The sequence below is a fragment of the Motacilla alba genome, chromosome 1 (assembly GCF_015832195.1).
Source record: "Motacilla alba alba isolate MOTALB_02 chromosome 1, Motacilla_alba_V1.0_pri, whole genome shotgun sequence".
In the NCBI taxonomy this organism is placed as follows: Eukaryota; Metazoa; Chordata; class Aves; order Passeriformes; family Motacillidae; genus Motacilla; species Motacilla alba.
In genome coordinates this window covers 85,176,527-85,191,877 of record NC_052016.1, presented here as the reverse complement: position 1 = coordinate 85,191,877, position 15,351 = coordinate 85,176,527, and the positions used below count along the sequence as shown (strand labels likewise).

The 15,351-nt window shown below is 37.4% G+C and overlaps 1 protein-coding gene across 16 annotated transcripts in view; it reads left to right on the top strand.

Annotated features, from left to right (window-relative positions):
* The window catches only part of DOCK9 (dedicator of cytokinesis 9), a 112,986-nt gene that overhangs the window by 17,241 nt on the left and 80,394 nt on the right, over positions 1 to 15,351 (top strand). For 5 of the 16 annotated variants that reach the window (XM_038159707.1, XM_038159699.1, XM_038159678.1 and 2 more), the window contains exon 1: positions 12,573 to 12,870. The exons of 4 other annotated variants lie outside the window; for them this stretch is intronic. In XM_038159707.1, coding sequence (XP_038015635.1) covers positions 12,757 to 12,870 — 114 coding nt within the window. In that variant the 5' untranslated portion in view covers positions 12,573 to 12,756. Of the gene's footprint in view, positions 1 to 530; positions 1,204 to 12,572; positions 12,871 to 13,317; positions 14,843 to 15,351 lie in introns of those variants that run through there. 7 more of the 16 variants (XM_038159606.1, XM_038159599.1, XM_038159667.1 and 4 more) reach the window with 5 other exon arrangements.

Sequence of the window (15,351 nt, the reverse complement as noted above, 5' to 3'; positions counted from 1 at the left end):
TGCCTTTAAAAGTAGTTTTCAAAATTTAACATTTCTTCTCAGTGTCAGTTGTGCAACAGATACTGTTGCAGTGAACTAGTGTCCTGGAGTGGTAAATTCAGTCAGTACAGGTGTGAGTCACTATAAAACCAAGAAATGTATGTATTTTAAATTTCATTCTGTATTTTTGTTTTAGAGGTGGATGTTGATCTGAACTAGATAGTCTTTTTATTTTCTTTTTTTTTTTCCCTTTAATGGCTATTGATTATTTGCAATCAAGAACTAGTAAATTCAGCTTTTGGCAGGTGGGAACTGACAGATCACTTTGCATGTAAGAAAGAAAGGGAAAAGTGAAGACAGTCTTCAGCTCCCTTGTGGTTTGCCTGAACTGATAATAGCATGCTCTGACATACAGATTTGATTGAAAGAAGTGTACATAGCATGCTGTTTTCTTTGCAGAGCAGCAGTGATTTAAAAATTTTCCCCTCATATTTTCAGTGTTTTATATTGAAGCTTTTTGTTTCAGACATTAAAAAGCACATGTAGGTCAAGTAAAGAAGTGTTTGCCAGTACGAACTCTGTGCTAAGCATTCTGGGAGACTGCTTTCTTGCAGCAGATGAGGATTCTTTGTGGCTGGCAGCAGAAACTGCAGCAGTATCTTTGCAGTTTCCTTTCATCTTTGATTATGTTGTAAGGCTCTCTGAATATAGGAGCTCTTTCCATAACCCCTTGGAATATCTTTTCATCTCTCTGGTGGAGTGCAGCACATGCTGAAAGCCTCCTGTCTTCTACAGCTGGGGTATCCTTTGCTTTTCATCGCCCTCTGATTTTTTGTCTTCAGCCGCTGGATTTTTGGCAGTATTTGGCTCAAGCAAATAGGATTACATTTCAGTAGCTGATGGTTTCTAGTCGAGGAACATACTAAATGTGGGACATAATGAGGATTGTACAAAGAAATATTTCTGCAAAGCCCAGGAAAATTACTCGAGTCGAGCAACGGAAGAAGACATTCTGCAAATGCAATCAGGGCTGCTAGAAATGCAAAATTCAACAGATTGGGAATGGGTTGCACGACAAGTGTGATTCTGTTTAAAGGCATTCGTACAGTTTTTGAGAGGAACTGTGGTTATATATGCAAACAGCAAGGGGAAAACAATGCCCTTGAATACACAGCATTCAGCTTGCCAGATGAAGATTCAGAAATATTGATTCATTCATTCCTGGTAAATAAAAACTTGTTTCATTAATAATTTTATGTGCTAATTGAAAGCTAAACTAAAACCAGAATAGCATGTTTGTTTAGCATCTGCTATGTACAGACATGGATATGTATCTTGTCCTGCTATTGTAGGATGTTAGTGCATGTATGTGGCATGTTATGTATGTGTGCATGCAGCTGTAATGTTAAAGCTTAAGATTCATATTCCTTTTATCATTTAGGTTTGTATTGATAGCTCTGAAGAGTTTCCACTCTGTAATTGTTGTAGAAGATTGTCTGCTCTTAGATCTTTCTAAACATACTCTTGCAATGTATTTGGCACTTGGACTGAGGAACAACTGATGGTTATGTTATTTGAAAAAACTAAGGAAGGCATTGTTGAGGAAACAGTAACCCAGCATTTAAGGTTTATTTTTTTCTTATGGATTTGAGTGTATTTTTTTTCCTCTGAAATGGTTTAACTGTTCTATTTCTGTTTAACTTCCTGAAAGTGATACAGGAGCATTCTAGAAGAAAAAAAAATGGTTAAAGGTAGCAGTAACTGTTTCCTGAACCTGCTTTGCTCTGAAAGGCTTTCTAGGTGTTTCCTGATGTAAAAAAAAACCAGGCTTTAAAGTGAGACTGTGGTCTTTGTACCCCCCAGGTTCTTGACGTGTTCGTGCGTCAGGTGTATTACATTTAGGCTTGAGGGGGTGGAATTGCAAGAGCTAACTAATGTGCATAGCTTGCTTCACAATTGGGCTAGTTAAGGATTTTAATATTAATCCAAACCAATTTGAATTTACTTGCTAGTTGCTTTGTCACTGGCTCGGTAGTTGGGATGAGAGGGGCGTGGTACACTGAAATAGCTGGACAGATTTTGAGCTTGTTATCTCGCTGGCATACCCATGCTGTGCAACTGCAGCTATGGGAAGTCTTCAGAAATTTCATAAAGCTTTTGTTGCCTTCTTGCTGTTCAGGTCCTTTTTGTTTTTTGCTGAACTGAAATTTAAGGGGAAAAAAAGGTGTGTGGTTGCACATACGTGTGAATCTCTCTATGTACATGTGTGTATATGTATGCACACATATATGTGTATTTTTATTCATGGATACACACACAAGCTTCTGGCAGAGAACACAGAATAATCTGAACTATCTTCAGATGCTTTAAATAACTTATAGTATGTATATTACCCTTCATGATAGCATTGCATTTGTTTAATATCGTTTGATATTACAAATAAAATGGCTTCCTCTGGGTATTAGAAGCCTTTTTACACTGTTAGCTATTTTTAAGTTAGCCTCATACAGAATATTGTTAGAAATTTGTTAAATTTTGTGTAATGAGTACTTTCAATTACTTTGGTAACCCATTGAATTTAAGACCTAACACCCTTACTGGCCTGGAATTTTACATATAGTTAGGTGAGTGAATGAAGAAATACTTCTTTTTTTTAATGTAATATGACTTACTGCAACTTGGAGTATGCAGTGAATTTTTTTTGGTATATATTACTTTGTTTTGCATGGTACTGCTCCAGCAACAATTTTTCTTTAATTTAGTCTTACAGAATTGGTACAGACGGGCAAGATGTGCTTAATCTGCCATTTGCAACTGAAGTTCTACATCTGTTTCTTAGGGGGTTGGATTTTTTCCAACTCCAAAATGCCTAGATGCTTTTAAATAATGCCCTTTTTCTTTTTTTTTTTTTTTTTTTAATTTTCCTGTATGGCTTTGGTGGCTTGGTTTAACTGGAAGTAGTGGATTAGGATAAGATATTTTCCAGGGAAAATACCTGAATGTTAGTATGGAGGAGTGTGTGGAATCAAGGAGCCAGAATGACTTCCTGTTCATTGTAATGGACCAGTGCAGTCCAGACGAATAAAAGTCAGGGTTTTACAAGAAAAAAACAGGACTTTGTTTAAAGGTCATGCTCTTGATTATCAGAGCTGGCACTAGTTATTGCTTTCTTAGGTGTTGTCTGAGGCTGGGGAGCAGTTGCTATAGATTTAGCCCTGAAGATTGGGAAGTGGGATTCTCTGAAGAATGGGAAGGAGGGGGAAGATACTGTAATTCTGGCAGTATCAAGTGCTTTTATGGAACTTGTCGAAGTATATAAGACTTGTATCTCTTAAATTACATAATGCCTGTATGCATTGCTATGAAAACTAGCTTGTCTAGCTCTTTCCCTTCCCAAGTGATGGCTTTCAGGGGAGGAAATTGGGTTACTTCTCGTAATCCAATTCTCATTGAGAAGCTGTGCATGGAGGTGAAGGCTCCAGGAATCTCATCTCTGAAGAGAACCTGTATGGCCAAGACCAACAGTGACACCAAAAGCAGTGTCACTTGCTTGTGTTGTTTTTTATTTTGGTGATTGTTGCAACAGATGCAAGTGGGTGTGTGGTTTCACCTCTTTGTCTGTGCTGTAAGATATCTGAGCTGCAATGTCTTACTTAGCCTATTTGGCTGTACCTCCTATCTCGTCTGTTTAGCCACTTTGGATCAAATATCTCCTGATACAGAGCTATTGTCAAAACACCAGTGAATTTCAGGGAGTCCTTTCATTGAACAGCACACTGATCCACTTGTAAAATCGATGTTGAAAACCTGAAAATTTCCAGTGAAAAGGAAACTCTCAGCAAGTAGCTCCACTTGCAGGAAAAATCACCTTCTGTGAGGAGAAAGTAAGGAGGCAGAGGCAGTTGATTTAGCATATGTTTTTCTTATTCACCCTTTAACCCAAATGTCAGGAGGTTAAATCTAAAGTCTAGTTAAATCTAATTACAGTTTTATCCTAAGAGGGCCTGTTCTTTTTATGGCTTGAAGGAAAGATAAAATGAAGCCCATGTGAGAATGTCTTCTCAGGAGTACAGTTTATTTCTGTCCATCTCATGTCATTCAAACTTGCAATGAAAATGGTATAGCTTAGCTTCAGGCATGTTTCTAACCTATCACTTTGTATTGCTAGAACATGGGGTCTCGTAGGGTCTTTAGGTCCACATGGATAAGGATCTTTATTTTAATGAACGATTATAAGTTTAGTTTGAGATGCTGTTAAAAGTTGCACCAAAATTAATGTAATTATATTTCCCCCAAATGCCCATCTTGGGAAGATTTATTTTTGGCAAGTGTTGAGAAAACATTTTAATGTGCTTAATTTTTTAGTAAGCTGAAGAATATACTTTCAGAATACTAGCTTGAATGCTTATCTACTTTACTTAATTTGTCTTAATTTTCCTGTGCTTTTTAAAAAATAATTTTCAGAACAATATTGCATACTATTTCTTTTTATATTTATATTCTTTTTTTGTTTGGTTGGTTTTTTGGTTTTGGGTTTTTTCTGTTATCACTGTATAAGCAAACATTATCTCAGAGTCAAATGTTAGTGTACAAGTTGAGTCCTAAACAGCTGTTTTGGGTGGTTGGTAGACGTGGAAAATGAGCAAGGGTAAATAATGTGGTGATAACGGAACTGGCAAAATTTAAAAAGTTTTAAAAAGTTTGAGGCTTGCTAACAACCCCCTGAAGTATTTGGTGATGGAAGAAACTGGGGTGAGTGGGCTACCAGCGCCTATGGAGGAGCTAGAAAATTCTGAAGTGACACAGACTGGGCTGAAGAACATTAACTTTTTTTTTACATATTTGTCTGAAAATTGCAGAAAACAACTCCTTTTTTCCCGTGCTTGAAATGCTTTCTGCTCAGTTTGCTTCTAATGGCCTATCCAGCTCTGGCATTTCTCTCATTAAACTTTAGAACCGTGTAGCTTGGTAATCATAGTAACTTAAGTTACTGTGATGGCTGTAGCTTGCGCAAGATGGGGCCTGATAATTTTAAGTAGGCTTTAAATTTGTTATGTCTGATATTGAAAATATCTGCTACTTAAATTGCCCTTACACAATTTCTGAAAAGAAATGTGGGGCATTTTGAAATAGTGCAAGTACAGCTTTTAATAGGCTAGATTCAGGTGTTGGCTGGAAACTGAACCTGCTACATTTTAGTAGCTGCAGTGTCTTAGTCTGTGTCACCAGTTGACTTGACAGCAGCATCATCATTAGGTGTTCCTGAGTTTTTTAGTGACTGCTTTTCCTGTGCTGCTCATGAGTCATCTGGTTTATTAATAAACTGTGACATCTTTTAAGATAGACCAAAGTGTGGGCATGTGGGAAGATTGACTAATGACAGCAATGAGCTACACATCATTCTGGAAATAACTCCACGGGAGACACTGAAGTTGCAGTTCAAAATAAACTATATATGTATAATTTTTTTAAAAGATTCTTCCTAATTTAATGTGTTGTGTTTTAAATGAACTTTAAAGCCTTCATTTACTAAGCAGCTCATATTAAGGTGTGTTCTTGCTATCTGAATTTGCAAATTATTATCAACTTGTTTATATGAGGTAGAAAGGTTTAGCAGAAATATATAAAAGGAAAGAGTTCTGAGGAAGTAATTGTGCTGAGTAAGTGGAATTTGTTTTATTTTAACGTGCTCAAACAGCTTATGCAGCATTTCTGTAATGGTGTGCAGACAATTTGTACAAGTTAATCTGTTGTTACACTCTCATAACTTGCTTCAACTTGTAACTGTATTACCAGTGGCTTTTATTCATCAACAAGGGGAGCATTAGGCTTCATTAGGCCTCTTAATGAGGAAGAAACAGGTATGTATGAGTACAGCATCTAACTGTGGCATGGGGTTTTTCATGGGTCACTTGAATTAGAGCACTTCTTTTATCTCCTTTCATCTTACTGCTCTGGCTGAATAAAAACCTGGCGTCTGATGTGCTGACTTGTAGTTTTGGCTCAATCTCCTGATGGTTTCTGTAGACTTCTTTTGTTTTGACCTTTCATTAGATTCCTTTGGGAAGAATGCTCGAATGTCCATCTCCTCATATCCCTCTTCCCTCTCAGCAGGGGAAATTGCAGCACATATTCACCAAGTGCATAGTACCTACATCAAATACACATCTTTGAAAGATGCATAAGAGGACTATCAGAAACAGGTTGGCAAGCACTCAGTGCACTGCATGCAGAAGATAAGATTAAGCATTTTATCTTCAGGAAAAAAGTCTTCAGGCCTGGGGATAAATCAGGATAGTTGGTCAAGTCTACGTGCGTAATCTACTGTTCATCCGTGACAATATATGTTGGACTAGCACAGAGAGATAGCCAACCCAAAAATAGGGCACCAGTTTACATCCAGGTGGAAAACATGTTCCCTCTGAACGTAGCAGAAGGGTATCTTGTGCTGAAAGAAGTCAAAATGTGTGGAGCTAAAAAAACCCCAAAGAGCAACACAACCCCGTCAAACAAACAAGAAAACCCAAACAAAAACCAACCAAGCAAAAAAAACCCACAAACCCCTAACCACCCTAAAAAACCCATACAAAAAACTCCTGAAACCCCCCTGTAAAGTTTTATATGGATTTATGGAATGAGAAGACTCTTGTGGTGGAGAAGCTGCACAGGTGGGGCTTTTAAGACTAGAGTCTAGACTTCCTGAGCATATGGAAAGGAGTTCACATCTCTGCTCCTCTTTCTCAATTAATACTTCTATCCACTTACTTTAGGAGCAGCCTGAAATGCTTATTTGACTCATCTATAGATGTAGGTACCCCATTCTGTCATGAAATTAAATATGCAATTAAAGTCAATCATAGACTCATGGAATAGTTTGGTTTGGAAGGGGCACCTTCCCTTAGTGGGTTATTCAGAGCCCCATCCAACCTGGCCTTGAACACCTCCAGGCACCTTCCCACACAGTGGAAGTCACCCTTCCCCCCCCGCCCCATCCTCAAGCTTGCTTGGCACAGAACTACTTCCATTTGAGAGGTCTTCAGACTTGGGGGTTTGATCCACTTTTTGTGTGTCTGTTAGTTTCTAATAGTCATAAGGTCCTGTCCACTTAGGACAAAAGCCATCTTTAGTCCAGTGCTGTTCCCACAGTCAGTCTGCTTGTGTATGTCCCGTCTGTAAGGACGTATGTCGGAACCACAGTAATTCAGAAGTGCGGTTTTAATCTTGACATCTTCTATTTGTTTGATTTGTTTTCTTTTATTTTTTTCCCCTGGGACCATAAGGAAGTCTGGTTTTGCCCAAAAACATTCCTACTAAGATGATATGAAATTAGTTGCATCACAAGTTGATACTTCATAGATAATGGTATGCAGCTATATGACATGGACAACAGTTAATCTGTATTTTGTTTAGCTCTGCTGTGATTTTACACTTGTTTTGGTTTTTATTTGTCACAGTGTAAGAGTGCCCAAACTAAGCTACTATATAATGAGATATGCCATGTCTGTGTTGACAACTTTATCCAAATTCTTATTCTGTGAAATAAAGCTTTTAAAAAATGCATTCTGCAGAATCACTATGGATCCAATAGAGATGCTTACTGCGATAATCCTTTAACTTTATACTGCTACTAAAAGAAAATTTTTTTTAGTCCAGCTTCTTGAGTGGTAGTACAGACCTCTGCATTGGTATTATTTTTTTCATTGATGCAGCCTACTCACGATTGAGATCTCTTCTGTGTAGTATCTCAGCATTTCTGTCCTATCCACGCTACTTAACTCTCTCCCTAAAAATAGTGTTTTGAGAGTAATTTTCTGTGCAATGCAAAATTTAAGATTGTAGCATTCGTACTGATTTAGAGATACCTCTATAAGGAGTGGTTGTTGGTCTCCCTGTTATGAAATAGGCTTATTTCTTGCTTTGCCAAAGAAAGTGAACATGAGAAGTTGCATAATGTATAGTACACTCCTATCTGTGTCTTACACATTTTCTTTTCTCATCCCTGTTTCCAATTGAGAATGTTCTCCTTATTGGTGGGACTGCAAATTCCACATTTGCAGTGTTTGCCATAGGAGGAATCTTCCTGAGTTTTGTGTGACTTTTTCTGTTTCATCTGAGTGCAGCATGGATGGCAGGGAGTTGCCAGGTGAATTGCATGTTGCATTCCATCTGCTATCAGCCTTTTTCTTGAACTTGTGAATATGTTCTTCCAGGGAGGCGCTTATCTGTTGGTCACTTATGAAACTTGGCAGCATTAAGATATCTATAGCTGCAACACTGAATCTTCCACTGACTTGTGAAATGTTAGCCTTGAATACAGCTGCAAGGCAGGCTGCCAAGTGTGGGAGGGCAGTGCTGGAATATCTTGTACTAATACTGATGAGAGCAAGTAGTACTGGCTTTTAATGGTCCTTGTCACACTGCTAAGGTGGGTCCATATTTTCAGATGAGCTATTGCCTTAAAAATCCAGCCCAAACCAAAAACCAACCAACCAAAGAAACCCAACCCCCAAAGCCCTAGGAAAACAAAGCACCAACCCCCCTTCAGTTATCTCACTTTTGAATTACTTTTAAGAGGTGCTGTGAGTTGCCAGGGAATTTAGAGACACAAAGTAGAGAGCAGAGAACTGGTGTAGGGTTTTAGCAAATAATATCAAATCCTTCTGTTTTCCCATATACAGGTCATGCAACTCTACAGTAATATTATTACTTCTTCTCTTGTTCTACCTCCTCTCCCCTTAACTGCTACAGGTTAGGGACAGTTCTTTCCCCAGAACAGCTTACAGAGGATTGTTTGGTGCCTGTAATTATATCTAGTAGGTTTAGTGACCTTGATTCAGATTTGAAATAGGACTTGAAGCAAAAGAAGTGCCATCAAACCAAACTACTCAGATTTTAGGCTATGCCTACGGGGAGGCTTGGTAGTCATCTTTTCTTCCATTAAAGTTCAGAGAAGTTCTCATATGCTGCCTGTTCCCTTACCATCACTCACGTTTTATTATGTGATGTTGTGCATTAGCTAAGTAGGTTCTTGAAATGAAAAGTGATTTGAAGGAATCAAATCATTTGTCTTTTGGGCAGCAGACTGGCTGGATGAATCACTGGGGTATGCCAGAACTTTGTTACCTATGTAATTTTGTAATTACTTAGGCTGTTCCTTAGGACCGTACGATGCAAGAAGAGAACCAAATATTTAGCTGTTGGAAGTCATGTGAAAACTGTGGTACCATGTTAAGTCCTTCAAGCCACAATGTTTGTAAAAAGATGAATTGCATTGTGTCCATAATAATGTAAGTTATTTTGCAGATAGGTCTCTAGCTAGTAGTTTCCTGCAGTTTTGAGAGCCATGTTGGAAATGTAGTCAGTTTTTGCACAGTGACATTTTTTGTGTGTGCACTATATTCCTGGATTTTCTGTTGATCATTATTGAGGTAACTAACTGACTGGTGCAACAAACTGAGTATTTTTTTTTTGTTACTTTTTTTTTTTTTAATTGTAATTAAGGAGGTTAAAACTACAGGTCATGTAACAAGATGATGAAAGTTTCATCATGTCTTAAAATTCTGGTTTTCATCTTTCACTTTTTGAATTTTACTGTATTATTGGTAAATTGTTTCAATACACTATTTTATTAAAGTAGCTTAAATATTTTGCCTCTGTGATGCCTGGATAAACAATATCTCTTGGGATTTTGTTTGTTTGGTTTATTTTGATATTTTTGCTGATTTTTGCTGTGGTTTTTCGTTTGTTTGTTTTTCCCTCTAAGTATTTTTAAATTAATTAAATTCTTGAGGTAATCACTAAGTCCTCAACAGAAAATAAATGTTGGAAATACACATCAGTTTGGCAGTTAAGTTCTATTTCATGCAGGATACAGCTCCAGAGGTACTGCCTCACACTTTTTTTTTTCTTAAATGAAAGAACCTCTTCTAATGGTGTATCTGTGAGTGAAAAGCAAGCTAGAAATCACGAGTCATTCGTAAGGAAAAATAGCTTCTATATCTTTAAACTGCTGTTATAAAAATGTTAGTCTGTTGGCTTTCTTCTTGTCCCTCCTCACATTTTGAGAAGAAGAATGGCAGGGAAAGAAAATCACATTTATATTGAATTAAAGTAATCCAGATGCATTCAGGAGAAGTACCTGACCAGGGTAAAATAATGTTGCCATTTAGAAGAAGAATCCTTTGTTAAATTTAGCAGAAGAAATACTACTTACAGTGTATGTAATTTTAAAGCCTTTATTAGTATGAGTGTTCACAAATGCCTTTTGCATAATAAGGTTGTGCATTTCTGGTTGCAGTTAAGTATAATTGCAGACCATCTCAATGAAACAAATTCCTGTTTGGCAGCTGCATCCTCAAGTAATGGTGTAATTTAGTCTAAGCTGTTCTGTGCTTCCGTTCTCTGAAAACAAAGGGGGCTGGTGCAAAATAAAAAGTGTAACTAAATGTTCTTGAACTATTGTGTACCTTGCTTTACACAGGAAGATCTGTTTTGTAAATTTGACTAAACTGCTGGTTTCCTTCTTAACTCTTAATGAAGCTTCATAAAGTACTGTATTCTGGAGTCTGGATTCTCAGTATGAGAGAGGCAGCTTAAAAAGTACATGGATTGAACTTGTATTTCCTAGAGAAAAAGTCAGAAACATAATCAATCATTATTGTCTGGACTAAAATGGTATTTTTGTTATTATTTCTTTCTGTCCACTCTTTAGAAACGTGGTTGCATTGTGGACTCCATTTCAGACTTGTTCAGACTCAATTTCATGAGTGCAGGCTGAAATAGGAGTATGTTACACAAGTGTGAGAGTGGAGAGAAGGGGATGAGAAAGGGAGATCAACTTATGTCTTATGTTAGGTCTGAGGAATAAAAAACTTGTAGCTCAAGTTGTGCCTTCTTAAAACTACTAGCAATAGAGAAGGATATTTGTGCTTCTTCACAACTTCATCTGCTTTCTGCAGTTTAAGGTGACTTTCTCTTCTATTAGAGAATAGATGTAAATTCGTGCCAAATTAAATTTAGGATGTGAGTTATGTTGAACTGAGATAACTAACTGTCCCAAGAGAACTAAGAATTGAATGAAGGTGGTGGCTTAGTTTCCACAGCTGTCTGGTTCCTTAGTAGACAGAGAGCCTAAAATAAGGATGTGTTTCTCTGGGGAGTTGAATTTTCTCTCAGATGTATTTTTGCATGGTAAATACAGCTACTGAGGTTTGTGAACTTGGAGGTTGCAACTCATTAGTGTTTAAAAGAAACAAAGGGAAAACGAAAATATTCCTCTCAAACCTGGACAAAACTGTTCATCATCATTCACTTTTTCTTTTTTTTTTTCCAGGAGGAATTTAGCTAAAACTACTGTTTAGAGAAGTTGGAGTGGTCAAACCTTAAAAATTTCCAAAAACGTCAGCTAGGTTGCATACATAATTCCTTTGCAATTGCACAGAAATTATTCCAATAAAATTGCTGCTTCTTATTTTGCACTGTATGCGTGTGCTGAACAGTGGCTGTAAGTAGTGGTGTAGTAAGAGAGTAGGTTGGGTTAAAAAAGCAAAATTGAAGCATGACTTGTCACCTGCACAGGGAGGTGGTGGAGTTTCCATCCCTGGATGTGTTTAAAAAAAGCCTGGATGTGGCACTTGAGGTGTTGGGGCATGGGTTGGACTGGATGATCCTGAAGGTCTCTTCCAACCTAGTCATTCTGTGATTGAGTTTGTGTTGTAATTAAGGACTGGAATGAAGAGAGCAGCCACTGAGCACTGTTGTAGCCTGGATATCCTGAGGCCAAGAGACACTTCTGCAAGCTGTTCACAAGACAAGGCTGACACCCTGCAGGGTTTTGTACTGGCCAAAGGCAGCGAGTGATGGCTGGCTGTTCTTCATGGCTGCAGAAGTGTCTTCTTCCCAAGTGTCTTCTCTCAAAATGTTTTGAAGATTTTGTTGCATTGTCTTCTCTGTGTTTTTGGATGCTGATCAGTTATGGACACCTGCAGTGTTGAAGGGTTCTGAGGAGTGAGGAATGAGCACAAATAATGTGTAATGCAGGAGTGAATTAACTGGCTGAAGAGAGGAAAGAGGCAGAGGGATATTGGTAGTGGAAGAGTTAAGTTTTGAATTTTATTTTGAATTAGTATCTTTGTAAAGTATGTAAGATTTTTACTGTGCAGGCAATTTGGTGTTAAGTGAAACTTTTAATATGGATTTAGCACTAAGATAAAAAAGGTCATGCCCACTGCACCCCCAAAAAAGCGCAGTGTATCTGTTCAGGGAGAATGCCCTTGGTTAGTGGTGGATTGTTGATAGCACCTGAGTAAGTGACATTAATGCAAAAAAATTGAAAAAGCACAATACTTAGGGTTTTATGCTTCTAAAAAGACGCAGGTGTCCATAAGTGACTAACTCTTACACTAAAAATATTTTTAAATTATTGAAGGCTTGATTTTATACATGCTGTAAAAGACTCAGCCTTTTTTACATAGTAATTTTAGATATACACATTCTCTTTTGTGTTTGGCTCATAACCTTAAGGCGTTAAAATGGATCTACTTTTTTTTTTTTTTCTTCCCCAGAGGAGTACAGCATGTTTAGGGGCTGGCCTTTGTCTGTCATGCATTCCCACCATAACAGATTTAGCAAACTGCAGCTGAGAAGTTAGACTAGTTTGTGCTTTGTGCTGCTTGTGCCAGGGAAAAAGCTTTTGTTTTCACTGAATCACTGGCATGTGGATTACTCTGATGCCAAAAAACGTACAGTTTTGCTGCTGTCTGTGTTTTCAATGAAAGAATGCAGGCAAGAACAAACAGAAATCCTAAAAAAGAGCTTTCTGTAGAATCTCCACAGAAGGGCAAGGATGCAGGTCCTTGTGAAGGGCAAGCGGAGAGTCCTGTGCTTGTGCTGGTAAGAATTCTTGAAACAAGCTGTGTCTTCCCTTTGATAATTCCAGTTCTCTCTGTCAATGAAAAACTTCTTAATCTGATGCCGGCAAGAAGTTCCAGCATTCTTACATGTGAATAATTTGCATTTAGGATTTAGGTTTGATTCTGTGTGTGTTGTCTGCCTTTTAAATTGATTTTTACTGTTCTAGTTTACCAGATCTTTGGTTCTCTTTGAGTGTGACTTTGGAATTTGGCTTTCAGACTAGCTGCTTTTTAGTCTCTTTTGTTTGGCATATTTATACAGCTCTTTGAACCTAGCATGAAAACTGCATATGCTTTAAAACTCTTTCTAGCACCTCTGTTTTTTAATTGCTCAGCATATTTTCCAATTAATGTATCTTTGAACTTCCTAAAGTTGTGTGTAACAGTTAAATTTTACTTAAATGATCAAAGAACTATCTAAATAATTAATGACTACTTCTGATAAAGTATCTATCTATCTGTTAAAGGACTTATTTTTCAATTCTTTCAATGCACATTATTTAGGAATTTAAAGTTCTAAAATTGCTTCCACTGAAGGAAAAGGGAAATTTTCTGTCTGTGGGGGAAATAATCAAATAAGAACTATTTTGTCTGAAATGCTGCTAGACAGTTCTGTTGAACTTTAATAGTACAGCAAGAGAACATAGTAAGTGAGCTGCAGTGAATCCACCAACTCTCTTCAGAGAAGTATTGGTAAACTAGTACTTACATATCAGTAGAAAGAAGTACTTTGATAATTCTTACTAAACTTTCAACTTTATTTAGTATTATTTCATGCTTAATTGCTGCTCCTGATGGTCCTCTCTTTATTTGTCTGCCTTAGTTGAAGTTAGTGGGGTGATCCTCAAATTATAGTGTCCCCCCTCCCTCTTATTTGAACTTCACACTATGTATTTAAGAATCGAACTAAAACATTTTGGCCATCTGTATTTAGTAATACTCATCTGTAACTTTTTGGGAACTATTACTGTGTATAACTGAAAGCTTACATGTGTGCTAGTAAGACAAACTTTCTTTTCCTTGTCACTTTTTTTTTTGGTTTTGTTCTATTCAGAGAGTGGTTAGTAGACTGTGGGGTTTTTTTTGGATGGGTGTGTTCTGATTTCTGGTCCAGATTTTCATCAGTACAATATGAGCTAATCTTCTGTGTGCTTTCCTGCCTTTGGAATGTTTAACTTTATTTAGAATTGTTGTTATTCCCCCATGAATACTCAGAGAGGATATTAGTGTTTCTGCAGATACTTGGAGTACTGCGGCTAATCAGCAAGGCACATGTACTTATTTAAGGAAAAAAAAAGTACAACACAATACTGTGTTTACTTGTCACCATTTATTAAGTACCTCTTTATAATTTTTCAAATACTACTTAATTTAATGCTCATGGAATAATACACCTCCGCTGTTTGCTCTCATTTTTTTCATTTTTGGGTGAAGTGCATGCATTCAACACAAAGGTCAATATTTAAAGGGAAGAACATTTAGGTTTTGCATAGATCACAGTAAAAATGTTTTCACTCTCATTTCAGTTACTATTTTGTTCTTAATCTGTTTACATATATATATATACACACAAGTGTATATACAGCATAATTATAGATCCCTTTTGTCTAGTTAGTGGGCAAAGCTAGATTAAGTGGTGCAAGTAACCTGCAGCAAGTGTCCTGCCAGGCACAAAGCAAAAAGTGAGGTGATATGTTTCATTTGACATTTGGGTCCATTTTTATTTCACTGGGCTGTGATGTTGCAGTAAATTTTTACTGGCGCAGTGAAGGTAGGTACCCTGTCATTGGTGCAGGGTACAGTGAGGTAATGACTAAGACTGGCAAAGTTGCTAGTTGCTGTAACAAATTCTAAAGAGCAGAATTTCTTGTTTCCTGGGTTAAACCCCTGGGAATGACATTAGATAGCAATCCTCAAAAGTATATGAAACAATAGGCTTCGGGTTTACTCTGGTAAGACTTCTCATTTACTATTGTCTAAAATATTTTTTCAAGTGTGGATGTATTCCTTTTGTGCAAATATGATGTGATTTGCCTAGCACTCAATTTAAGTATTCTTTATAAAGATGAGATAGAATCAGCTGTCGGAAAGCAACAGGTTTTTTGTCAATTTATGTCATATTCATTTAATTTTTTTAAATGTAGTTCACTGAGAGTCTGTTGGAGTATTGAGGGAGCTGGGTATCTGTAACTGGAAGCATCCCATGTGTTATTGAAACAATGTAATTTGATTGAGGGCCGTGCCAGAATTAACTTTTCCTGACTGGGTGGGTGGGTTTAGAGAAAGAGTCATCTGCTGCTTTCAGTGCCAGTATGTCAGTGTGTGTGCTCTTTTGTGTCCCTGTGATTTGAATTACATTGTGTCATAACTTTGCTCTTGAGGTTAACAAGCAAGAAGAGCCCGTGGAAAAAAGTATTTAGATTTTCCAGGTGGTGCCTCAAAACCCTGCTTGGGATGAGCT